General features: G+C 44.3%; 1 protein-coding gene across 4 annotated transcripts in view; it reads right to left on the bottom strand.

Annotated features, from left to right (window-relative positions):
* Nucleotides 1–271: 271 nt before the first annotated feature.
* GLIS1 (GLIS family zinc finger 1) overlaps nt 272–26777 on the bottom strand; it is a 180097-nt gene continuing 153591 nt past the window's right edge. For all 4 annotated transcript variants that reach the window (XM_038144217.1, XM_038144215.1, XM_038144218.1 and 1 more), the window contains 4 exons: nt 22340–22490; nt 9495–9679; nt 4061–4228; nt 272–927 (listed from right to left, as the gene is read on the bottom strand). In XM_038144217.1, the coding sequence (XP_038000145.1) occupies nt 791–927; nt 4061–4228; nt 9495–9679; nt 22340–22490 (641 nt within the window). In that variant the 3' untranslated portion in view covers nt 272–790. The remainder of the gene's footprint in view (nt 928–4060; nt 4229–9494; nt 9680–22339; nt 22491–26777) is intronic.

The following is a 26777-nucleotide window of genomic DNA, read 5'->3' as shown; positions in this document are numbered from 1 at the left end:
GGGGCACCTGGCCCCGTGCAGGATGTGTCTCTCCCAGGAATCCTCACTACACTGGGAAGTGCAGCCCAGTGGGGCCAGGACCACAGTGACAGGGAACCAAACTGCTGCAGGGGACCCTGCTGCACTGGAAGCCCCTTGGTTTTCTTCACATACACGTGGGCTGTTTTAATGTCACAGTGACTGAGATGTCACTGCTTTGTTAAAATCCCTCTCAGGCGTGTTAAGAATGCAGTAGCAGGGAGCCCAGTGGTGTTAAGAAATGACAGTACACTTGTTTCCAGTTTTTAATGCTTTCTTGTAAAACTGAAAATACAAAACCAGCTGAGCAAATGTAGATCTCTATATACATGAGGTCTCTGATTAAAAAAAAAATCCTTTTAGTTAAAAAAAAAAAGAAAAAAGGGAAGATCGAACCAACAAGTTAAATGAAAACTGATTAAAGGGAACAACATTCTCAAATTGAAGCCTAGTTTCCTGGAAGGAAAACATCTTCTTTACAAGTTTATTATATAACTTACATTTACACTTTACTGAGAGAACTTACAAAACAAGCTGCTTGAAATGCTCCTCATTCCCTTAAAGCATGAATTTCAAAGTGCCACAGCAAAGGAACAGGTTCCAATATTATCTTATACAGACTATTCATGTATAAAATGGTTTGGTAAATGTGAGGTGTTCATTTAAATGAGCACATATAGGGATACAGACTAAATAAAAGTACTTGAACAACACCTTTGTTATTACATACGCAGTTATAGGTATAATAAAGGAAACAAGGCCAGCACTGCTCTTAGGTATCTGTGTAGATGGAAGGAATGTGATTCAAGCAGTGATCAAAGGCACTGTTCTGGAAGAATCCATTTTCATCCGTTCCATTGGAGACCATGTCTTCAGATACACACTGGGCTTCGGAGATCCCCTCATAGCCTGGAGGAGTGACAAGGACATGGACACGAGTTAGTGCCACGGTGCACGAGAGGAGGGGAGCACAGCTTGGGCTGGGATCCCACAGCACAGCACAGCACAGCACAGCACAGCACAGCACAGCACAGCACAGCACAGCACGGCACAGCGTTAATGGAAGGACAATAGTGCTCAGCATCAAAGCCTTGCCAGGAGATGCACAGTTTTCAGTGGGCGTTTGTGTCATCATGGCTGGCACTCCCATTCATTTCTGGGCAAAGCTGTGCACTTGCAAGTGAAGCGCAAGAATCAGAGCACGGCTCTCTTGGGATTCAGTCATTATCTGAACAGGACATCAAAACAATGAGTGGGCAATGATCCTACTAAGTGTGCACTAGAAGTGATGCAGTCCTCTTGGTTTGGGTTTTTCCTTTTAATAGCACTTTGAAAAACTATTCCATGTGTCTCCCAGCTGCTCTGAAGATGCAGAAGCAATCTGGATCCTGTATTTATTGGCTCTCCACATAGTGCAGGTCTAGGGAAGCATGGCTGGGGCATGTCAGGCTCACAGGACATATGGAAAGAGCTGTGAACCTCAGCCCACCAAAGCCCACCAGGCCAAGCTGGTTGCTGCTTGCCAGGCTACCAGAAAGCCACGGCAGTAGGGAAGAATTTCTCCGTCCTTCTTTCATAACACCAAACTTCCACAGCTGTTACAAACCTCCTGAGCTGCACATCCCTGTGGAAAGGAGCAGGTTTGCCATTCTACCAGATGCTATGGCATTTATTGCCTACCCCAAAGGACACGAAAATTTCCTATTATGACCCACTACAGCCTGCTTTTGCAACTGGCCAGTCAAGGCCCACATGCACATGATAATTTCACTGCAGTCCAGCTCCTCCTTACTTCCCCTCTGCTGCGTCACCCCCTCGGCATCATCCTTTCTACAGATTCTGGTTTCCTTTATACCACCTGATTTGGGTTGGGTCTTTAGAAAAGCATCTGTGTGAACTCCAGCACAATGTTCTGACCCTTGGACTGAGCCCCCAGGGACCCCAGAGCCCACCCACCACAACTGGAATAAGCAGCAGCAGCAGCCGAGGGAGCACATGGAACAAGATGCAGTTTAGCAAATGCTGTGCCTGACACACGAAGTCAAGCCCTGACACAGAGAGGGAACTCCACTGGGGAGGGCTGATCCTCGTGCTGGAAGCACCAGACCTGGCTCCACTCTCTGTCCCACTGAGGGGTCTGTGGGGCCATTGGGAAATGACTCTTTTTCTGGGCCTTGGTGGAAAACGAGGCCATTCCTTCTTTTAGCCTTCCCCTTGTCTTTTCCACCTGCCCCCACCTCTGCAGGCAGGTGTGCCTGGGTGGGGCTGAGCCAAACTCTGCCCAGGCTCCACAGGGACCTCGGGGCTAAGTGGCACCACACCAGCAGCCAGGGACGGATCCTGCATCCTACACAGCCAGTCCTGGCTGCAGGAAAACCTGTCCACTTCACTATGGCTACTTTACTGTTAGGTATGTTTTTATTATTTGAGATCAAATTCTCTACTTACATTTCTGCATTTTCCTATGACTTATTAATTTACTGTTGGTTTACAGGTCAGATTCTACTGTCTGCAGGAATCTGGCACACAGTGAATGTCCAGAGGTTCTGGAGGATGACCTCAGCATGTTTATCTCTGTCGGGCCAAGTGGAGTGACCAGTATTTTGATAAGTTTTGTGAGTGTTTATGTTATGCTAATTTCTATTTGATGAGCCTGTATACAGGGTGGATACAGAACCACAGATGGATAAAACCCAAGATAAGCATACACCCCAGAAATCATTATTAGATTCCAGATAAAGTAAACTATCCAAAGTCCTGAACAGAAAATAAAAATTTATTGACTGTTAATGTGATTCATGGAACAGCTGTTTGCCAGTCACATTGGGCATTCCTGCAAGATGAGATCTCATTTAATATTAATGGTGCTATAAAAGCCTGAAAAAAATTAATGTGTAGCCTTGATGAATCCTGCAAACCTGAATGGTTCTATTTTACACACTAAAAGATGAGATGAGATATATATATTTCATACATGTTTATGTTTCAGCCTTTTAAGTATTTGCATGCCTCAATAACCACTCTAAAAACAAAAATACTAAACAGAAACATTTCATGATAGTTTAGGCCCAGACAGAAAAATCAACTGTTGTTGAAGTTGGTGTCTTGCCACAGTATTATTCTTTACTGCTACAATTTCTTTTGGAAAGTTTATTTAGTCTGTTCTTTAAATATTGCAGGCTGTCAATCTAAGCTTGAAATTTGATGTTAACATGAAAAAACCCTATGTTTCAGTAATATCAAACTTATGAGTAACACTAAAGAATTCCAAGTTGAAGCTGAAACTTCATCTTAAATGTTTCCCTTGTGTTGGTTACTGATGCATGCACTTCCCAGAATGGAACAGCAGACAAATGCGTGCACACTTGCTCTGAACAGAGTCTCCTTTAATACAAAACAAACAGGAAAGTCAACTCTAATTTTGTGGTCTGACTCAGGCCCCAATTCAAAAAGCACTTAAACATATGTTTTCAGTATCGCCCTTAACCGAGGTGCCCTCCTGAGTGCAGACATGAAGAGAACTTTCTTGGAGATATCTAAGTAAGGATTGCATATGTAAGTAAAGATTGCAGCAAATGGTTGTGTTTTATGGCTCTGACAATACTCACGTCTTGTTTGATTTCAGCAATTCTGTCAATTATTAATTTTAAAGATAGAAAAAAAAAGAATACTACAATACTGAAGTACTATAGTAATGCAGCCATTATAACTTTGACCTGAATATAAAAGCCTTCCTGAGCGTACCTGAAATGTGCAATGAACAAACCACACAAAAATGCAGGCAGTGCCTTGTCAGCTCTCCTGAAGGTGGGTGTTGCCTATGGCATCCAGCAGAACGGAAGAGACTTTGTCTATCAGTCAAATACAGCAGGATTAAAAAAAATTGATTTCCTTCTAGGGTTTTTATAGATGAAAATTAATTTCAGGGCTGTTTTTAATACAAACATATTTTTGTCATAACAATGAAAAGAAAATGTTGTGTTCTTTGCTCTTCCTGCTACAAATATCATATGGATAATTATTTATAGGTGGAATAAATTACCTGTTGAAGCTAAAGGTGCATTGAGTATGTGATAGCCATTCTGCCTCAGAGGATTGAAGCAATGGGATTCCCCTGTGAGCACATCACTGCTGACAGACTGGTCCATTGTTCTGTAGCAATCTCCGTAGTGGAAACAGTTTTGTATGGAGTGAAAGCTGCCTTGGTAACCTGAAAGCAGATATTGCACACAGTTCAATCCTGCAATTGTGTCCTACCTCCACTTCTGTCACAGCATTTCCTTGCTGTTGGGGGGTTTAGTTCCTCAGTTTTAACTTTGGAAAAATGATCCTCCTGTTCTATAAAGTGCAGTTAGAGAAGAGCTGCATCACACTCGGTCCCACAAGGTGCTGTGGACTGTGATCCCCATCACGCAAAAATCTCAAGGATGGGCTTCATTTCAAGCAATAGATCAGCTGAACATAGTCAACAGCACCCTCGGATCCAAGGTAAGCAGTGACCCCTCACTGGATCAGGTCCAGGATGCTCAGCTCCTGAGGGAATGTCTCTGTAATGAGTCACTGTTAATTTAAATACAATAATGCAATATTTAAATAAACAGCACTGCTTTGTTTTCAGTTAAGTCTTTTGCCATCCAGTGTGTGCTGTGCACTGTTGGACACAGCGCTGTTTATCCTAAACACCTTCACAGGTTCCTCAAACTTCTTTCCCAGACTGTTCTTGATTCAAATGAACCCTCTTGCACTGGACAGAGGGGACCACAGTGTGCCTAGAAGTGCAGGACTGACTCCAGATAGTTGTCAGGTGAAGACTGAGTTCAACCAGAGGCTCTTCTGCTTCTGGAAGATGCTGAGATAGATCTCTATGGTCTCTGCTTGCCTCAGTCATTCTGCTTTTGGGGCATGTTTGCCTTTCATATCAGTACCCAGCAGTTTGGGTTTTGCCATCAGAAGTTGTGAATGAGTTGTAGACAACAAAAGAAGACATTTAACAGTAAAGGACGAACGAATTGCTGAGGGAGGAAATTTTCAATTTAGAAGTTGTTCCAACATCCTAAAAAATTGTAATTTGTTCCCATAAGGATGATCTCAATGTGCACCACAATATTTACACCAACCATGGCCTGATTTAATTCTCTTCCCTCCTCCTGCCTCAATAAGCTCTTCCTAATTCTGGGTGCAATGCACACTAACTGCACATTCCTATCAGCTGCCCCTTTTCCTGCCTTCTCTGAAATGATTCTCCTTCCCTTAAATGCAACTGAGTCAACCAAATTAAGGTTAAAGTCTAGCAGAATGTGCTTCAAGATTTTCCTATAACTGGCAGAAAAAATAAGGAGTTGTTGTCTTTCTTCCCTCAGTCTTACAGAGACTGAAACATTTCCTCAGGAACTCCTGCAGAAGCTCGGGGCAGTTCAGTGAATCCCAGTCACAGCCACGTTTCCCCGTTTCCAGCTGACAGCTCGGCCCCACTCACAGCAGAGACCCGCGCTGCAGGGCTGCCTGTGCAGCTCCTCAGTCTGTTTGTTCAGAAATCAAATCCCTGTGCCTGTCCCCAGAGCAGCTGGGGCTGTATGGGGTGAATTGTGAGGCTGAACACCCTGACAATTCCTGCAGTGTCCTGTTCAGTAAGATCTCTCACACTTCTCTGTTTTCCCTCTACTACCAAAGTCTGACCAAGCAGACAACACCAGGCAAAGCTCAGGGTCTGGTCACTTCATATTTCCTAAGTTAGCAATAAATAAGGCCAAGTGAGGCAATTCTTGAGTAGAAATGCAATCAGCTCATTGAGTGGTGAAAGATTTGAAGCTTCCCAGGTTAAGATGTGCTTTGGCAGAATCTGCAAGGATTAGATGCTTAATTTCTTGAGAATGTATGATCCACTACAAACCACCTAAATTGTTGATGTCCACGATTAGAGAAGTCCTAATGGATGACTCTTAGACACTACACACTCTGTACCAGGGCTGCTCATATTTGCTGCTATGGCAAAGGCAGCCCAAAAATTTGGAAAGCTGAGCATTAAATGATGCATGTCCTTCCTTGGAACAAACAGCCAGCCACCTCTATTTACTGCCTGGAGAGTCTGGCTCAAAGAACCAAGGAGCTCTTATGAGAGGTAGCACAGCCCTCTTTTGATGTGGTTTTAGGTACAGTGCGTTATTGACTGGCTTTGATACTTATCCTTTCTGTTTACAAAACAAACTCCTTGCTGTAAGCCTTCTAAAAATACATCCTTTGGAGATGAGCACTGAAAAAAAGAGACACTTGGCTTCAAAGGAGGCACAACTGGTTGCAGAGAACACTTAGATGCATTGCTAGAGGAAAAAAAAATGAACCTTTTCCAGAATGTCTGCTACAAACATCACTTCCAGGGAAGGCAGGACGTGTATTTTTCTCTGTCCCTGTAACTGCTGTCCTTCCCTTGTGCTCCCAGGCTTGCCTTTGTTACATCAATTAAAAATCTTCATGATCTACAGAGCTGGCACAGTGGCTTAGAAAAGCAGAGAGCAGCCAAGCATGACAGAACTGGATTGAAACTAGCTGGATCCAGGGTTTTCCCAAGACCTGTGGGGAAAGGTTATTTTGAAGTGTTTTAAGTTACACTGTCTGGAAATACCTGAAGCAGAGAACTGCCTCAGAATCAGTCTGGAAAAGAACTGCCGTGAGCAATGAAATCCTCTTTGGACTGCAGTGTTTATCCCTCAGCACCACTGTGAGATAATCTGAAAAGGCAGAGGGAAAAGTGTTCCTGGAACCACCCAGTGGAGAGGGGGGTGTAGGAAAATCCCGGTGCTACTGCACTGCTGACTTCACCAGGACCTGATTTCTGCCAAGCGCTTCACAGGGAAATACAGAGAAATGCACCTTCCCTCTTCTAACCTGCCTGCAAGGTGGGATAAATGCAGGTATGAAACTAAAGAAAATACATGGAATGAGGAAGGGAAAGGGTGCAGCAGGAACAAGAGTCAGGTAGAACAAGCATCACACTAAAAATGGGATTTCTGACCCTTTGGGTTCATGCATTTAGTTGTGGTTCCTTTACATTTCTTTAAATGTTTCATTGAGAAATTTGGGGAATTAAAATATGATTAAAATCCCATAACCAAGCATTGGGTTAACAACCACATATGGTTGATTAAACTGAACAGGGAGCATTTTTTACAAGTTCTTAGAAGACTCCCTTCAGGGGTTAAAATACAAAGTAAGCAAGAAGGCTGGTCCAGTGCAGTCATCCCTGCTCCTTCTAGAGTGCAAATCTGAAGTACCAACTTGGCAATAAGTGTTTCACCAATATTTTTTTTGCCACATGGATTTCAGGTTTCCCTTCAGCTTTGATTTAAATCAAGAATTTTCTGAGGTTATTTTCAAGTGAAGAATTTACCAAATGCCCTGTCAGTTTAAATGATCACTGTTAAGTGTTTTATGTACAGTAGATGTAGAAATATAACAGTTCATAAAGGAATAAACTGAGTTCCAAACATAACATTTAGTTAAAATTTTGCTTTGAAATAATTTGTGGCAGAAAAGCTGCACTTAGCCACTTCACACAGTGCACTGGCTGCCTCTGCTTCTCTAAGGCACAGCCTAGAAAACTTCAAGCAGCTTTAAAATGAATGATGTAATGAGCAAATAATTGGAATATGGCTATTAAATGCCATCTTGTTATGTCATGTCATTTACATGTATTTGCAAATAAATCTCAGCTTTTCAAATTCCATAAAATTTCTGACAAGAAATCATGTCAGGTATAAATAACTACAGGATTCCAGTGCCTGCCAAATTCTTTCAGCATGTAATGATTTCCATGTGATCTTACTAAAGCATATAAATAATGTCAGCTTGTTCTTTCATTATCAATATTTCTGCTACCAGCCTGATGAAGCTGCCATCTCCTAAAAATTCCACATCCACACTGTTTACGTGCTTCTGTACAAATGCCTGGTCCTACACTAGGTTTATGTGCTGTACCTATTTTTGGCAAAAATTCAAAACCCCCAAATTATTACGGATTCCATTAGAAAATGTGCTATTAATGAACTGAGAGGCAAAAAAAAAAAAAAAAAAAAAGAAAAAGCAGAGCAAGTACAGCTAAGTACAGGTTACAGATAATTGGTTTCAAAGGCTGCTAATCAAAACTGATTTTGGAATGACCATTTCCATAATTAATTTATAATAATACTTCAACATTTGGCCAAAGTGGAAAATTATTGCTTTTTCAAAACCACATGACATAACACTTAGAAAGCAACAATTCATTCAAAAGGAAATGTGGTTTTCTTAAGGAATAAAGTCAATTTATTTAAGTGGTTCAAAACTTGTTCTGTCTATGCATTTGTTTCTGCCGTAGTAATGAGCTGCTAAACTTTCCTCTTGTGGCTTGTAGTTATTTAGCTCATTATAGCAACATAATCATATATCATTATATGCTATCATAAATCTGCCACTTCTCCCTTACAGAGTTAATCTTTTCAAATTGAATAATCTGTTGAGCATCAGGTTGAGTTAGTTTTTCCTTCAGCACAAATCATTAAATATAATATGCTTTAACTCTTCAGACTAAGCCTTTCCAACCAAAGAGCAAAAACACTGCTCAGAGAACGAGGGGCAGAGGGAACTGCTGGGATACCCAACCCCATCCCAGCTGGGAGCTGCTCACGGGTCTGTGCTCAGGCTCTTGCAAGCAGACAGATGTCCTGCACACTTCTTTATTGGGAATATTTACCACATTTTAGCAGCTCACCATCTGGATTGCATAACAGATTTCTGAAATATGCAAGCTCCTGTTACTGGAAGAATCTGTGATAATAATATCTCTTGCTAATTTGTGCCTCAAAAATTTCAGGAACATTAATTAGTTCCCACAGCAGAGCTCCAGAAAAGGTATGTAAGCTCGCAATTAAAAAGGCTGACTAATTCAGAACAAAAAATGTTTCAAATTAAGCTGTGGGACAGCTGCTCGCTGCTCCCATTCCTGTCCTCAAATCCCACAGGCACTCTGCAGTTGTGCAGAGTGCGTTTATATGTTACTATATAACGTAAAACAAGCCAAACTTCCAAATAATAACTGAAAAAATGTTTGCTTTCTTTGTCTAATTCCATGTCTTGTGCATCTCTATGAGTGGACGGGGCAGGACACTGCCAAGGTGTGCCTCAGCCTGTGTATTTTGGGACTGGATGGCTCTTGCAGGGTCACTCCAGGTTGGATGACCAGTCAGGGGAGGTGCATGGTCAGCAGCCTTCTACTGAAGGACCTGAATAAATGCAATAAATCTGCTGTTGGGACAGCTTTTCCCATTATGATGACATGGACCGGTCTTAAAATTTCCATCTGTATGTACATCAATCGAATTTTAAAACTGGAGTTCCCACTGAAATGCTGACACTATTGGCCAAATATGAAAAAGCAAAATAAATTCTTTCCCTGCCGCTAGAAATTAGAAAAGCTGCAAAAAACAAAAAGAGGGAAGAGTTACCTTGAGATCCCTGCTGTACAGACTGGTTGGGAAATGGGGCGTACGGTGTGTTTGGTATCCCAGAAAACTGCTGCCCGTTGGGTGACTGGCTGTGGGATGATGGAGAGCCGTGTTTCTGCAAGAGGGAAGGTGGAACTAAAGCTTTCAGGGGGCTGACAAGTGGAGAGATTATGTTGGGAGCAAGCCTAGAAAAAGAAAATACAGACAAACTTCACATATCACATCATAATATGGCAAAATCAAATACTTGTATGAGCTATTTCCATAATGGCTAAACTACAGAGAAGTCTGTTTTGCAGGTATAAATTATATTGAAAAAAAGGACAATAATGCAGTGCTACCTTCAGATATTTGCTAGGAAACAAGAGTTAGACAAGGAATTCTGTTCCTTTACACTGACTTCCTGCACTTGCCATTGGATAAAAATGACGCCACTGCACAGTGAGCAACAAACACAGCTCCATTTGATTTAGAATTTTGTGAGCTGAGATACATGTCTAGAAACAGACGTGGAAAATGTAGCTAGAATGGGTAAATGCAAGTAAATTGTTTAAGTGCCTTCATAGCTTATCGGGGCAAAGCTGTAACAGGGTCACGCTGCAGCCAAGACAAAGACAAGCGTTAGTTTCACTCTGCAGATGAGCCAAGAGTGGATCTCCTACAGCTGACAAGGGGCCCCGTGCTCCACAGCCCAGCGTGCCCTGTCAAACAGCACAGGCAGCATGGGAAATTCCCAGTACCCTCTCTGCTGCCTCCAGAGCTTTTGCTGAACTTAAGAAGGACCTCTTTGAGCAGCACCAGGACCTTCAGATGCTGCAAAATCCACCTCACTGTCTGAGAGCCACCCTGTGGAAACTTCCCAGCTACAGAACCCAAGGGAAAAAAATTAAACAACCTCTACAAGTTGTAATAGATGCCACTGAGCTGGGAAAAAATATTAAGCACAAACCACTGGAGGCAGACAAAAATTAACTAAATAAAAACTCCAATCTCTCACTGGTGTCTTCCCCTACCCCTGCACAAGCTGTTCAAACACCATAAAGCATCATTTCACACCACGGTTTCTTGGAGCAGTTGGACTGACCCAGGGAGCAAGGCTGTGCTCCAGTGAGGGCTGAGCACTACATGAGAGCGTGCAAGAGGTAAACAGAGGGAAACTGTGAATAAATGGTGACAACAGCTTAACCAAATTTAACATGAGAGGCACAGGAACGCTGCCAAAAGCTGTCACAGTGACACTCTAAATATCAGAAAGGGTTTAAATCAACCAATCCAAGCCCATCCTATGCTCAGAGAATTCCATCTCCCAAAACAAGGAAGAAGGAATTGTAATACAAACTACAAAGACTGAATCTCTCCAAACTAAACTGAGGAATTAAACTAGTGTTGCTAAATGGGTGAAGGCAAGGATATTTTCAAGTCAAATAACAAGAACTGGAAAACAATTTTTTTTTGTGATACAGATACTCCCTCCAGTAAGTGCTGATCAGTAATATGTAAAATAAAGAGGGCTACTGTCAAATTAAAGGAGTGAACATGTAAGGAGAAAAACGTCCCATTTGTTGTGGTTTGGAAAAGGCCTAGGGCTGCAGAGGTGCCAAGAAGGGACCGGGGGATGCTGGGGCCCCTGTGCTCCGCCCAGCTCGGGGACCAAGCGCTCCCTGGAGCCGCGCTGCTGAGGGGCAGATGCGGGCAAACACCGCGTTTACTCGGGCAGCTCAGCCGAACGCCAGGGGCAGCTCCCCTGGGCCGCGGCTGTTCCGCAGAGGGCTCGGCGGGGCCGCGGTCGGACTCGGAGCTGCCGTGAGCCGCATTCCCCGAACGTACAGAACGCTGCTCCCGGCCGCGACCGGCGGCACCCGCACGGGAACCTCGCCCGGGAGCCTCGCCCGCCGCTCCCGGGGCTGCGGCACCGCCCGGCCGCGGGCACGGAGCGCGGCCCGGCCACCGGCCCCGCCGGCACACGGCCACAGGGACAGCGTCCTCCCCGCGCCAGCAACGCTCTGAGGAGCCTGGAAACGCTTCTATCTGAAAGGAGATGAAAAAGATTGCAGTTGTTTTCGTTGGAAAGATAATAGCTAAAGGGCTCATGATAGTGACATTTATATGGGTAATGACCACACACACATTTAAAAGAGAAACAAAAGACGTACTAAAAACTCCAATGCCGGGATGAGCCAGAAACCAGTGCCGGGATGAGCCAGAAACCACTCTGAATAGGGGAGGGAAATGCTGCTGGGGAGCGAGTCCTCTGCAACTGCCTGTGTTGGGTTTCCTCTGCCTGCTCTTGGAATGTCTTGTCCCGGCTACTGCTGGGAAACGCAGCACCCCATAGAGACCTGCCGGGCTGCTCCGAGTGCTTTGTTAGGATGAGCCATCGTGTTTCTAAATTCTATGCAATCACGCTGCTTTGTCGAACAAAAATGGTACACTTAGGTATCCAGCTGTGGGAATACTGAAAATCCCAGCTTCCCTACCCAGTTTAACTACTCCCAGAGGCTACTTAAATCTTAACCATGGGAGAAGAATTTAAGTTTTTATTGTTATTTTTTTAAAGCAGTGCTTGTCCCCACTCACACTCTTGCATTCCTGTTTTTCCTGTGTGTGAGCTCAACAGGGTTTGTGCCTCGAAACCTTTGAGATGAGTGTTCGAGGGTGGAGAGGTCCCCTGCAAGGCCAGAGGGGTGCAGGCCCTGCTCCAGCTGGGAATGCTGAGCAGCGTGCGGAGCTGCCAGCTCGCTGCTCCCGCCGGGCACGGCTGCCCCGGTGCTGGAGCTCAGCAAACATTGCTGGCTGTGGGCAGGAGCAGGAACCTGAGCTGAAACCCTGACAGCTCCGGGTAACATTTGAGCATCGCTGCCTTCTCTGCGTCAAAAGAGTTTCACAGAGTTGAGCAGTTCATCGTAAAAATCTGCTACGTTCTGCTCGAGCTCTCCCAACAAGGAATTTAGTATGTTTCCTGGAAGTTAAGGCACAGTTTTCAGCTAGGAAAGAACTTTGCTCAGCAGAAAAATCTGGCCATGTTAGCACAAGTGGCCAACATGGAGATCTGTGTCCTTAAAATATTCATCACAATCCCTACAGCTCAAGCTGGTCCCTAAAATATTACTCTGTGTGTGTGCATGTGTGAACGTGCTCTGGCACGCTCAAAGGGAGATTTTCATCAGCCAGACTGTCCAGTCTCCAGTGCCGTGTTTTTAATTCTCTCCTGAGTATCTGCCTACTAATTCAGTTGCTGTGATACTCAGATTGTTAAAAGAGGAGGAATCATTCCTGATACAAATTAAACAGATAATGCATTAGAGCCTGAAAGGTGATGCCTTCTGTGTGGAAGATGAAACACTGAAAGACTTGCGGCAGGAACTCAGCTGGATACACTAAAATTCCCAGGCAGCAGCTCAGGCATGTGTGTTTCAATAACTAATAGCCTGCACATTTCCTGTTAATACTGTACTACAACCACAGTTTGCTTTGGTTTGGAAAGTAATAATAAATATATACCATATATTTTACCTTAATTGTAACTCGCATAATTCACTAAATTTGCAGGTCCTTTGGGGCCTTTTAATATATATCTGTGCCTATATATAGCTATATATAAAGAGATATAAATACTCTCACAGGCATGAAAAAAATCTGTATCCTTCCTTAATTCATTACATTTGAGGGCTCCTGGCTCTATGGAATATTTCTGTTGAGGGCCATACAAGGGTGTGATGGGGGAGCCTCCTCTCCACCCTGTCCAAGACACAGGAGCAACAGGACACGCACCACGGAGAGAAGGAGCTTGCCTGGAAACAAAAGGAACATTTTGCTCACACAGCATGCCCTGGCCTGTGCCATTCACAGCCACAGGAGCCACAGAATCAAACGAAATACCTATTTTTTTACTAAGGGACTGAATAATTTAATGGCCAAAACCAACATTTCCGTGCTAAGCGAGGGGTAATCACATCTTGTGCTTCAGGATGTAAAGTGATCGCCCATGGAGGAGGAGAGGAATTCTGCTCTCTTCACTCACCACAGCTCAGGGTGACTGACCACGTAGTGGGGGCCTTTTCCAGTTCCCCCTGCAGCACCCATGGACAATGGAGCTGGAGATGGAATTCCTTTCTGAGGGAGCTGAGATTTCAGGTGGGATTGCAGGGCCAGCACTTCCTCTGAGGAGGCATCAGCAGGCAATAAAGGAAAAGGACTACTCATAAAAATCTTACATGATTCACACACACAACCAAAAGGAAACTTTGGGAATAACTGAGCCTAACTCAGGAACCGCCTTGTCTGCGGCGCTGCGCACATTTGTGCACCAACACTGCCTGAAAATGCCCAGCTCCACAGCCCTTCCCACAGGAACTCCTGCCGCCAAGTGGGATTCTACCCACAAAGAATCATGAAACCAAGCGGCAGTCATGGACAACAAACCAGTTCCTCAGCTCTACTGGAAAGCATTTGTCACATCAATGGAAATACTCAGAAATCTTGGTCCGAACAGAAGGACTTTTTAAAAGGGAAAATTAAAAGTCAAAACAGAAAAGATTGATCTTCCTCTCACTTTCTAAGTGCACACGCTAGGAATCTCAACCACTAAAACTTTTTCTTGTGATCATGCTTTAACAATAACTTTTGGATGGTGGAAGTTTATATTAAATTGTAAATAAGGCCTGTGTGAGGGAGCTACCTGTGTATGCCATGAGCTAGCAGTGACCTACAGAAAACACACCTAAAGGCCACAAGTACCATGACTTCGCTTTAGAATTGTTGATCCTCTCTGCACCCTCAGCCTCCTGAAGCAGGCAGGGGTGTTTAAGGATCTCTGTATTCTCCCAATGCACACCAAATGTCCCGTTCTAATATCAGTGCAACGTAGAGAACCAAAAAAATAAATACAGATGGACACGGATTGTTCTGAGATTTCCATCACAATGTCTGGATAGGTGTTTTCTATATATCCACAGTTCTTAGTCTGAGGAGGAAACAGATTACCCCTCTGCTTTAGTCTTTGTTCAATACCAGTTCCAGGACAAATTAACAGAATAAGAAATTATGAAGCTTCTTTAAGATAAGAGGGCTTGACTAGACCTTGACTGCCAAACACTACATACAGTATACTTAGTAAATACTGAGTGCAACTGAAAATTGAAAAAGAATAAAAATTAATTCAAAATAAGACTTTTGAATTACTAATAGGAATGAAGTATAACTGCAAATGGAAATATGTAAGACAGGGATGTTTCCAATATGAAAACTGTCTGGGTTTGTTGTTTTTTTAATGGTGTGATGGCTTGATTGGCAGATTCCTCAACCAGACAAAGAACCTCAACCCATATCCCATTAAGTTCAGTGGAAACGGGACCAAATCCAGGCTGAAAAACATCTGTCCTTTATGTCAAATCATTTTTTGTGTATTTTGGGTTATGAGACCGTTCTGCAACAGTTCCATGCACAGCAGTACGGCCGGATTCAACAATCGTGACTTTTGAGAATCATGATTTAATTCAGATTAACATGAAGAAAAATAGCAAATAAAGCACCAGAGTAAGAAGCACAAACCAAAGCAGCTCGACATTTTATCTGGAGTGCAGCACTGCAGGCACTTACAGGAACTGAGAGTTTCCATCAGATGAGGTTCTCCCATAAAACCCAGCACACCAACCAGTTCATTCATAAAATCTCTCCCCCAAGCATCATAGTCACTGATATTGTGAGAAAGTCCAATTCAGTTCCAGGACCAGGAGATTATTTTTTTTTTAATGGGAAAAAAAGTTAACACGGATTTTCATCTCTTCCCATAATATTAAAAATGATGTGTAAAGCTCTGCTAATCAGGTCCCTGGATAGAGCCCAATCTCTGGCCACGTGTTTCTGTTCTGGGTCTTGCCCTACGGGAATTTCTGTCAGCACATGCTCAGGAAACAGTTACACCGTTCACTCTTCTGGACTTTTTTGTAAGACAGACTCTATCTGAAGTTTGGTGAACCTTTGCACTAATCACTGCCAGGTGCCTCTGGCTACGTTTCTGGAATGCAAGGAATCTTTTCCTTCTCTCCCTCTTTCTCCTCTTCCCCCCCTCTCCCTGATATATAATAAATCCTTCAACACAGATCACCTTGCTGGCCATCACTGCATTTCTTACCTTTTCCTAAAAACAATGAGCACCCAAGTCCCAGGGCTGTGACACGAGGCCGTGGCGCAGGGCTGTGACACAGGGTACCACAAGGGACACCAAGATACAAAACCTTGTCTCTGGTTTTCCCAGGAGCATGGCCCGAGGCTCTGTCCCTGCTCTGCTGCAGCTGCAGCCTGTGACTCAGCTGTGTGTGACATCCTGAAAGTACTGCCGAGGCAATGGCAGCCTTCTGGCTTTTAGACAAATACAGAACACTGATTTTCTCTCAAAATGCTGCCTTGGATTACCTGGGTCCAGTTCTGCACCTTCACTCACCCACACTGAGCCAAGTCCACAAGTGAGGAGCTGCTCAGCTCTAAGGAGCAAGAGGGGCTTCATAAATATTATGGAGAACACTGTCCATAGGAACTCTCATGTGACTGAAGAGTCACAGGTCATTTCACTGCTTTAGAATATTTTTAGTGATACCAATAACAGTGATATGAAAGCAATTTCATGTTCAGAATCACAAAGGAGCCCTAAGAGTCCTCTCCTGGTTCACTCAGGGGTTTTCTGTGTGGGCCTGCTCTTGGGCCCAGAGGGGCTTCCTGAAATACTCCCTGTCTGCTCCACCAAACACACGTGCACATCTGAGTGGGCATAGAACATAACTCAGTGTTTGTCACACATTCATCATCTACACAAGCTCACAAAACACACAAACACACTTGCTGTGTCAAATGAGTGTCTCTACAATTGTTCTGACCCGAGATGTGCAACTTCTGCAGAGCAGTTCCTCACACGGATCATTATGGGAACTGTGCCATTCCAAAGGATGTTTGTATCTATAAGGGTTTGTTTAATAACCTCTGAAATGAAGCTGATGAGTCCCTACAGTGGAAGTCACTACATGAGGGAGATTTAAAAAATTATTCTAGCTTACAATCTAGCAGGAAAAGGTTTTTTGGAGTGAAAGAAAAGTCTCATTAATATGGTCAAAGAAATATAAAAGCATATTTAAATAAAGGGCAGTGCCTTAGGTTCAAGTGATTGCCAGGAAGTCAATTCCAAAGACATGTAATCAAACACAGAGACTGTCTACTCCAGATTATCTGGCATGTGCTGCATGCTTGACTGATCTACCTTATTTCAGTCATTTAAGGTCATTATTCTCTGGCAAAGAGGCAGCAAGATGCTTCCAGGAGGGCTCTGTACAGGTACTGATGTCTGCTCTCTTCAGGTCTGCCAGGTAGAACACACTACCCAACAGTGGGAGATGTTAAACTAGCTTCATTATTTGTTACACCATGATAAACTCCTGTGTTTGGTGTATATGGTTTGCATCAAACTGCAGCAGTTTTGCTTAAAAACAAAACAAAATCTGGACAAAAAGAGGGGAAAAAAGCTTTACAGATGTTTAGTGTAAATTTAACTACAGATAAATCCAGTAATGGCTAAAATCATTAATGTAATGCAGAAGAGCTCCGGCTGAATTCATCTTAAATGCTTTCTGAGTTACTCTGACCATCTCCTTTAACCTCCCACCTTCTCCTGTAACTCTCTGATTTCTCACTCAGTTTTCCTTACAGTGTCTCCTCTGGGCAGGCACCACAGCCCTTTCTTTGAGAGGCACTGGCGGAGGCTCTCAGGATCCTGAGTGTCAGTCCAGCCCTCTCAGAAACTCAAATGTAACACGAGCCACCTATTTCTGCTGATGGACAAACAGTATTTACCCCAGGATGCAGCACCAGGTTATCCTTAAGCATGTAACTGCTGAAATAAGCCTATGCTAATGCTAATTTTGCTTTAAGGGGAGGGGGAGACCCGTATAAGCCTATCTGGACATGATTATGAATGAATTCTGATCACATTTTCTCCAAGGAGATAAATGACTTGGGATTTGAAAGCAGACGTTTTTAATTACTGATTTTCTTTGTTTGGTGGGGCCCAGTGCAGCACCTGTACATTGTTCTTTCTGGACAGATGTACTGATGCCCCTTTTGCGTGCTCAGATCCATAACACTGAGATAAATTATGAAGGGTTCTTGGCTTCCTCCATTGAAAATGTTTTCAGCTGTCAGAGATATCTGTTTCTTGTTACTGGTTTTAGTGCTTTTGAAGGGAAGACTAAACCACTGACTTGTGTATTCTGTTATAAATGAAGAGTATTCTCCGATGGAATCCACAGAGAATGAGGGATGGATCTCCTTGGTCTGTAGGAAAAGCTGCACAGGTATTTAGTTTTCCAAAGCACTTCTAGAGAGTAAAAGTTTCTTTCCTACAAAGATCCTACCAACGTGTCAATTCCTAGTCCATTTATTTTTATGAGCTCACAAACTTAATTTAAAAGATTAATCAATAAACAAGGTTAATAAGAATCAGATGCAAGTGGCTAAGACACATAATTGTCTCTTAAAATAATGAGAATTAGGGGCACAAATGTATTTTTCTACCTGGCCTGGATCCTGGCAGTTCAAGGAAATAGCACAGGAAAGAATCTCCCTCCTATAACTGACAAGATTTTATCCTGTGTGTTTCGTTTCAGACTTAAAAATATCAGGGATTTCAAATCTGGTGTTCCCTGGTAGAGCAGAAGGGAGGCTCTGTGTACCTCATGCTCCTTCACATAAAAAGAAGGGAAGGTCTTGAACAGAGAACTCTTTACACTGAAGTATTCCTGTGGTATTTGAAATAACAGGTGCTAAGAAGCAAGCAAACAAAAACTCTGATGTTTAAGCGCCCTGATTAAAATGTCTCTTTTCACTTATAGTTCTTAAATCCCATTTCTTGTGATTTTTTGTGGGGGTCAGTGTCACTTCAGGGGGGTCTGGCCCCTGGTTTGAGCTGGCTGCAGTTGGCTGGGGAGAAGTCCAGGCAAAGGGAGGTGTGTGAGCCCTTCCCTCTAACCTTGCTCAGAGCTAATCCTTTATATTAAAGGCTCACCAGATTTGGCTCAGAGTCCTCATTAATCACCACCTCTGTACATCACAGATGTCTTAATCCTACTACTTCATTTACTGGTGTGTTTACAGAGCAGAAACGACCTAAATTACCACAGGAGTATTAAAAAAATGGTTTCACTTTCCTTTCCCTTGGAGACACATCACCCTCCCAATCAAGTCATTATTTGTCAGTGCCCAGCTCCTGTTGGGAACAGAAGTGCTGTTTGTCACAGCAGCACAAGTGACAGAGAGCCTCAGTCACACACACAGGGGTCGTGTTCAGGTCCTACAAAGTGACCTTGTTGGACCATTGCACTAAATTGGTGCAAATCCCAAACTTGGTGCCACCACTCAAAGTCACTTAACTTCAGTCAGATCAGTTTCATTTTAAAGCTGATAATTTATCACACTGAATGTTCTAAACTGCAATTTACAGAGATGGTCTACAAATGAAAGTAAGTACATTTTTAGATGACTTGGATAATAACAGCTAAAAAAATAGTAGAAAGCAAGCCAAGTGCAACATTCGCCCAAGATTTAATACTAAAAGCTGTTTTTCTGTCCTCACTCTGCTACAAATCAAAATAGACTATTTTTGCAATGGGCAAAATGAAACCCAGTTTGACATTATACATGGCAAATGCTACAAGAAATGCTAAAATAAACCCTTGCTACCTGAAATAAAAAATAAATATACATTTTAATCTGGATCATGCCAAGCCCATTTTCTGCACGCTGAAGTATTTCTCAGCCAACCACTTTTAGCTAAATTAATATCAATATAAGTAGATTTTTTTAGTGTAGCATACACTTCATTCCAGAATTTGAAAAAATGTGCTCCATATTGAATACAGCCAGTATAAATACATTCGGTAATGAGGTCAGATTTTGTTAGAACATTTTCAAGTGAATTAGATAATTTTGTCAAACTATTTAAATGTCTCAGCAAACCATTTGGGAAAATTGACTGCTGCGCTTGGTATTGACTTTGGCAAAGGACAGTGTAACACAGGGCTTTTTTGTTAAAAAAAAAAAAAAGAAAAAGCCTTTAAATCAAATTCTGGATCTCATGTCAAACTTGAGTAGACTATTTGTACTCTGCCTCATGTAGTTTTTGGCATCTCGCACATTTGATGACTCAGTAATTAGATTTCTTGATAGTAATCACTTGGTTCCTGCCACAGACTGCACGATGCGATCCAGCCTTGTCACGGTCCCGATCCCCAGAGCAGGAATTCTCTGCTCAAACCCGAATGCTGAGACAGCTGAGGAGCGAGGGCAAACCCTCTGTGCGTGCAGAGAGCTGCAGCAGTGCCCACGCAGGGGGGCAGGGTTCCCTTCCCACTGCAAACCTCGTGGACCTTCCAGAGGGATGGCACTGCCACGAGCTGCCCAAGGGGAACAGCCCTGGAATCCAGGGGCTCCCAGCAGGAGAGTGTTAAGTGATTTTGCCCAGTTAAATGGATGAATGCTTTAAAGAAAACTGTGCTAAATGAAACTCAAGGACTATTAATTAGTTCACACAAAGTTTCTGCACTTGAATTAAGACGTCATGTACGGGCTGCATTTCAGCAGCCATGAATAATGCAAGCATAAAGCATTAAATGCAGCAGAAGGATCCTGGACTGGGAATGACAATGCTCAATGAAGATTATTTTGAGTTTAGAAAACGGTATTTGAGATGCTGAAAAATTCCAAGTAACTATGTCATGAAACTGGATGCCCTGTTTTAAAATAACTATTCAGAAATACATTCCAGTCTCCATTCCCTGACGTTTGGCTCATGGTTAGGAATCTGTTATCTCACTCCCACATTTTGTCATAGGATATTTGGGCAAAGACTTTACTTAGGTACATGAGCGCTGAGATAAGAAATCAGCACTGCTGTCTCCTCAGAGAAAGAATCCGAACTGCACTAAAGCTGGAATTGGCAGAGACAATTCTGATGGAAACTCAGCCCACTGACCACGGTGCTCCTGCTGGAAGGGAAGCGCTGTGCTCTGGAATGGAGACACCAGGGGCAGGAATGAGAATGCATCTGGGGGCTTCTGACCCCTCAAACTGCAAACTTGTCTGCTGCCCTCACCCTGGTCAGGCCTTTGTTTTCATTTCTTATTAGCAGCACCAGAACATAAAGTGCCTTAGAAACAAATCCACCTTCCTGACAGCCTGCTAAATCCTTCCCATAGTATATCCTTACTTTATTTCAATCTTGGTTGGGATTTTTGCCTTAACTCCCCTAGGAACCAGCTCCAAGAGGAAACAGCTGAGCGGCACTCTGGGAGCAGTCAGAGGGAGGGATCCCACTCCAACAGGCTCAGGCAGTCCCATTCTGCAGGGAAGAACAGCTCATGGATCACCTTCACTTTGCAATGTCTGTCTCCATTCCTATTTGATCTACTGCCTTCTCTGCTACAGAAAACTTCCTGTTTATCTGGAGTAATTTCCAGTGCCTCTTGCTGGCCATGACTCTGCCATGGGAATGAGTCTGCCAACAGGAAATACAAGGTTGGGAATGTGGCAGGGCAGGGAAGGAGAAGGGCTGGGCACAGGCATTTTATGGGACAAGGACAGGATAAGTCTACCTGTCATACTGGGAGGGGGACACTGATACTGCTACTGGCCAAGGTCAGAAGAGAAGGCTGAAGGAGCAGAGGGTACAGAAGCTCAGCTTGCTGCACAATTCATTCCCCAATTAGGAAAATAAGAAGGATTAGTTTGCTCCTAATCGAATTTCCTCAATCAGGTTGTTCTCCAACCACCTCAGGTGTAAATTTCCTTACCATACCTCTCCCATGCCACACGCATTCTGCCTTCTTTCCTTGCACCACATAAAAGAAGGTAAAGGTCAGTCACTGGACTAGGATGGGAAAACTCTACATTTAATTGCTGTATTTGCTAAAGGACACCAACATGTTCCTAGGGAAAGAAAATCCTTTAATCTCTCTGTATCTTAAATTCCCATCAGTAATGCCAAATCAGAGCCCTTTCCCCATCCAAAGTGCTGGGAAGTAAAACTGTAAGTATGAATTTGAATTTGCATGAGGCCAGGCACCAAAGAAATCTGAGTAAAAAGGTTAGAGCAGTTTTGTGGCTTGCAGAGATTCATTGCTGTTGAGATGGTATGAGAGCCCTGACACACGGAGCTTTAGAATCTCACACCCTGCAGCCATGCAGTTGTATCTGTGCTGCAGCAGTGCAATCCATACAATCAGTGGGATTAAACCCTCTGCCCTGATTAGGATCTGGCCTGCTGCTGAGAGGTGCATGGCAGAAAACCTTATCAGAGAGCAAGGAAGTGAGAAAGCCCATGGCTCTGACACTGAGTGAGCCTTACTAAGGCAAACACAGCCTGATTCCTGAGTGAGTCACAGTTGGGGTTTCACCCTCTGAGAGGTTTCTCATGTTAGCTGAGAAAAGTTCTCTGTGCTTATCCAAACCTATGAGAAGTCATCCTGCAAGAATTAAAAGACAAAAATTAAAAAACAAAATTAAAATCTAAATGTAACTGCATGCTGTGAAGGAAAAAATCCCATTGTGTTTTGTTAAAGACAAGGACAAGGCCCTGAACAACCTGATAATGATGTCCAAGTCTGCCCTGCTTTGCACAGGGCATGGATGACATGACCTTCTGAGGTGCCTTGAAAACTGAATTATTCCATGATTCTAAAACAAACAAAATTGCTTTGTTTGGGCCAGCGTTTTCTTTTGAACAGCATCCATGCAAAGTAAAATAAACAGTTCATCATCCATTATCATGGCAGACAGCGGCCCGGCATGTCTCACGTCACACGTACCCGTCCCTGGCACTCTCCAGCGGCGACTGGTGGTGATGTGGGCTGGGCAGGGCGGAGTCGAGGGGAAGGTGCCTTGAAGGAATGTCATGAGGAGGTGGCAGCCCAGCTGGGGAGGGGCCGTTGTGGCTGCTGCTGGATCCACTGTACATGCCTGGGGACACACAGCAGTTGGCAAAACGAAATAAGCAAGGAAGCATCAATAAGACCTGCAGGACCTGTGGAGTCTCCAACTCCTTCCCTGTATCCCCCCAACCTGAGCCACAATCCCACAACAGTCCCTGTGTGTCAGTGAATACCCCTGTGCCTGAGTGGCACTCGCAGCTGTGCCATGGTACTTTGGCATGTGGGTGTCCCCTCTCTGACCCTCCCAGGGGTCCCAGGACCCTGCAACCCTAACCCTAACCCCTCCTGACAGCCATGAGGGCTTGGTGGGACTCCCACCCTGCCTTTCCCATAGCTGTGAGAGAGAACCCGCAGTGCCCAGGGGATGGAGCTCACACAGCAGAACAGACCAAGGTACCCTGGGGCTTTGTTGCTCATTTCAAACTCTGTAATTTGACTTTCCATTACTAAGCTGCTGGACATCCCAGACCATTTACAAATATCACATATTGATACAAAGGAAACCCCAATAAATTAAATGCAAAGAGGAACAAGGAGAACTTTTAATGAGATCGTGAAAACAGGTTCACTAGTTCAGAATTACTGAAGGAGTGTGGATGTACCATTTTAGGGGATTCCCCTCTACCATGGCAGCAAGGCACCAACAGCCAAGTGCCTACCATACCCTCAAGCACACCCTTTGTTGAGGAAGCTTTGTCCAGAGCTCTTGGATGAAGATGCTAGAATTAAGGTTTTTTTTGATTTAAGTTTTTTCTCCCTTCTGAAGAGTGACCATGCACCAAGACAGGCATTGCCTGCAGGGCCCTCACTCTGACTTTGGTGTGAAGGCTGCACTGAGAGCAGGTCTCTGTGGTGACATGTCTGTGGTGACAGACATCACAGGAGCGCAAGCACGCAGCGTGCAAATGCCACCTTAGGGCAGGGGGAAAGGGCTGGCTCCTGGTCATGCTGCTCTGGGAAAAGTCTAGTCCTTGTCCTTCTCTTCCCAGTTTTTCTGCCTTTCTCCAAGTTTTGCCCACCACACATCTGCCACAGTTCTGTCCCACCCTCCCAGGGAACGTGCACACGGATGAGGACCAGAACTGCCACTCACACTGTCACCTGAAGGCTGTGAGCAGCAAGTGAGGTCTGCCAGCTCCCAGTGTCCAGCTCTAGAGCACAGAGACCCCTCTGGGGCCTGTCTTTGCCATCTCTCCTCCTGTACCTTCATCTATTCTTTCCCACTCAGCGTGTGCAGAGCTGCACATCCAGGACAGAGCCGTGTGCCAGCTGTGTCACTGGCAGGGCTCTGGACTGCAGCCCTCCCGAACCCTCCCAGTGACACGGAACAAGCAGAAGGCAACACGAAAATCCAGAGATGTGGGGAATGTGTGACACCCTTGGAGTGGAGAAGCAACATCTGAATGTCAGCATCTGTTTCTGTGTGTGACTGAAGAGCAGAACGACCGAGGCAAGATTCCAGCCACCTTTGTCAGGGGCTTCAGATGAGTCAAAAACCCCTCATGAACAATGAGTCCTCAGCTGCTGACAGATCTAAAGCAACAAAACTGAACCACATCATCTCTGTCTCCAGCTAGACAGAACATTTGTCAACCAGCCAGTGAAAACAACTTGCTTTCTGCACTGCACACCAGACAGAAGGGGCTTTAAGAAATCAGATGTTCCCAGGTGATGCGAGGATTTATTTGTCAAAGCCTCTTCTGGTAACAGTAAGCCAGTAGCAAAGATGCTACATTGTGGAAATGCTTTTCCACTGGTGGCTTCGGTGCATTTCATAATACAACAGTTTCCACTTCCCTCAGATCCTCACTGTTCATACATTCCATGTCAGGCTTGAAAGATGAGCCAAATTTGACCTCGACTGTTCAGTGTCACTTTGCACTTCAGCTCTGTTTCCCACACCACCGGTTCAGGTGTACTGACAGCACAGCCTGGAGGAAACTGCAGAGCCTAAACCAAGCTGCTCCTGCTCTAAGGCTCCCACACTGCGGGCCCAGCAGCAACTTGTGCAAAAAGCCCTCAAAAAAGGGTCATCTTAGCAGTGTGGTGGCCAGCAAACACACTCCGTGGTTTATCTTTCAATCCCACCCCTGAAGTGTTCATGCATGCTCAGGATGTCTCTCCACTGGCCTGTTCCTTGAGGTGATGAGAGAGACAGAGTAGCTGAGTACCTACAAACAGCATAACCCTCTAGAGGAGCAAGAAGATGTTTAAAAAACCACCCCACAACTCTGTGTGGGAAGCAGCTGAGTCCCACGTGATCCCTGAACTCAAACCCACTGCATGAGAAAACCAAAAGAAACCAGAATCCCTGGCACCTCCAGTTTCTGCCACCCCCAACCTCTCTGCAGAGGGATTTACCCATCTGTGGAACTGTTGGGGTGGACACCCAGTGCCCACTGCTGGGCTTGAAGAGTTTCTAGCTGGGGACATCCTCTCCCAGATCTATCTTTTGACTTCCTGATCCCACTTTCTGAGGGAAAAGGCCCCTGCTTGGACCTGTGCACTGAGGGTGGGTGAAACACATGACGTACGGTTTGTCATCAGTGAGTTCTCCTGTCCCTACATCTCTGTGCAGCACCACTCACACGCAGTTTGGCACGTGGTGTCCCTTGTCCCCACATTCCCCCAAGCCACCCACACCATGCTCTGTGCTGCCTCACCCAGCTCCCTCCCCACGGACCAACAAGTCAAGGGGGAAAGAGCAGCTGCTAATCCACTCTCAGTACAGTTTTCAGTACTTCCAAAATTTCTTTCCTTTTAGAGTTTTTCTTCCATTTTTTCAGCACTGAGCACTGATATTCTGTGTACCTGAAGTCACCCAGAAGCCTCTGGAGCTGCTGGGAATGACTCCTGCAAGTTCAGCCCATGCCAGGCCTGTGCACCTTGGGCCTCCTCACACATTGACCACCTCAGCTTGTAAACAGAAGTCATCCATCAGTGTTTTAAATGGCTTGGCCTTTACCCTTAACATCTGTGGCCAAAGCAGTGCCCTGAGCATCTGCGACCAGCAGCCTCTTCCCCTCAGCTTTATGCTGAGAGCAGGCAAACAGTAATAAAACCCAGAGAAAATGCCTGAGTGGGACCAGAGTGATACAAGCTCCTGTCCACAGGCTGAGCTAAATGTGTGCAGCCATGAAGCATCTTAGTTATGAGGAGGGAAAAAGGAGGAAGATCTCAGCAAACAATGGGTTCTTCTGACTGCAGAAACATTCCGCTGCTCACTGTCTTACCTACTTTGAAGTCAGACACAAGGGATGGGGCCTTATTTAATATTTTGGTTTTTTTTCTGTGATGGGCTTTCATCCCTGACATATTTAAAATGTGCTTTAACTTGGAGAAAGACAAAACTGAAATTCTCCAGGAATCCAAGTGGTCCCTAAAGCCCAGAGCTCTGCACATTAATAATGTGGTTTCTTTGAAAAAAAATAACACAAAAACCAAACTCAAAAGCCCAAACCATGAATGTTTTCATATTTCAAGTGGAATATGAGGATACCATACACTGTATTTATCCACGTATAGCCTACATACAGAATTATAACTGATTTCTCAAAAATATTACCTCAGCTTATTTGAAAGAGCAAATGTGCAATCACTGCAGACTATAGGTGGCAGCAGGAATGTCCTCATGCTTCAGCCCTAAACAATGACAGAGGAACAGTTCTGCCTGTGGATTGTACTGCACATAAGATGAAGCAACTTCTGTTTCACTGCCAAACAGTCTTTCAAATCGTGATTTATTTTTCCCTGGCACTTGTTCATACTGTGCATTGATGGGGTCTCATATGGAGCGACCTGATGGAAGTATCAGGGAAGATTTACAGTTTTTATACAACATCCTGGTGATGGATTGATACAATCAGCACAGAAATCATATCAGACAACGCCGGAGTTATGGACAGATAAAATCCTTCATTTCACAAGAGATTCTCTGAAATGACACTGAGAGCTTAGGGATGGTCTGTTTATCTGTGAGCTAATAACTCTTTTCCTGTTTTATTGTTGTCACTTGAAATCTGAGGCTGTTTCTGAGGTTCTGAAGTGCAGCCTGTTCTGAGGAAAATATCACTGCTCTTTCCTGCCCTGCCTGGAAGGGGGAGGCCAAGCCATGCTCCTGCTACACGGTGCTGCCAAGGTGACAGCTCAGGCCACTGCTGCCCTCACAGACCTTATTCAGAGCAGGTGGCACAGGCAGAGACTGGAAATTAACTCCAAATCCCTCCAGCTTTCTCCCACTTTTCAAGGAGCCACGTGTAAGCCCGGAGTGTAGACTGCCAGGGAAAGGCCATCAGAATGATGGGGTATTTCCCTT

This window comes from Motacilla alba, chromosome 8 (genome assembly GCF_015832195.1).
Source record: "Motacilla alba alba isolate MOTALB_02 chromosome 8, Motacilla_alba_V1.0_pri, whole genome shotgun sequence".
Lineage (NCBI taxonomy): Eukaryota > Metazoa > Chordata > Aves > Passeriformes > Motacillidae > Motacilla > Motacilla alba.
The sequence above is the reverse complement of the archived record's forward strand: the minus strand, read 5'-3'. Positions and strand labels throughout refer to the sequence as shown.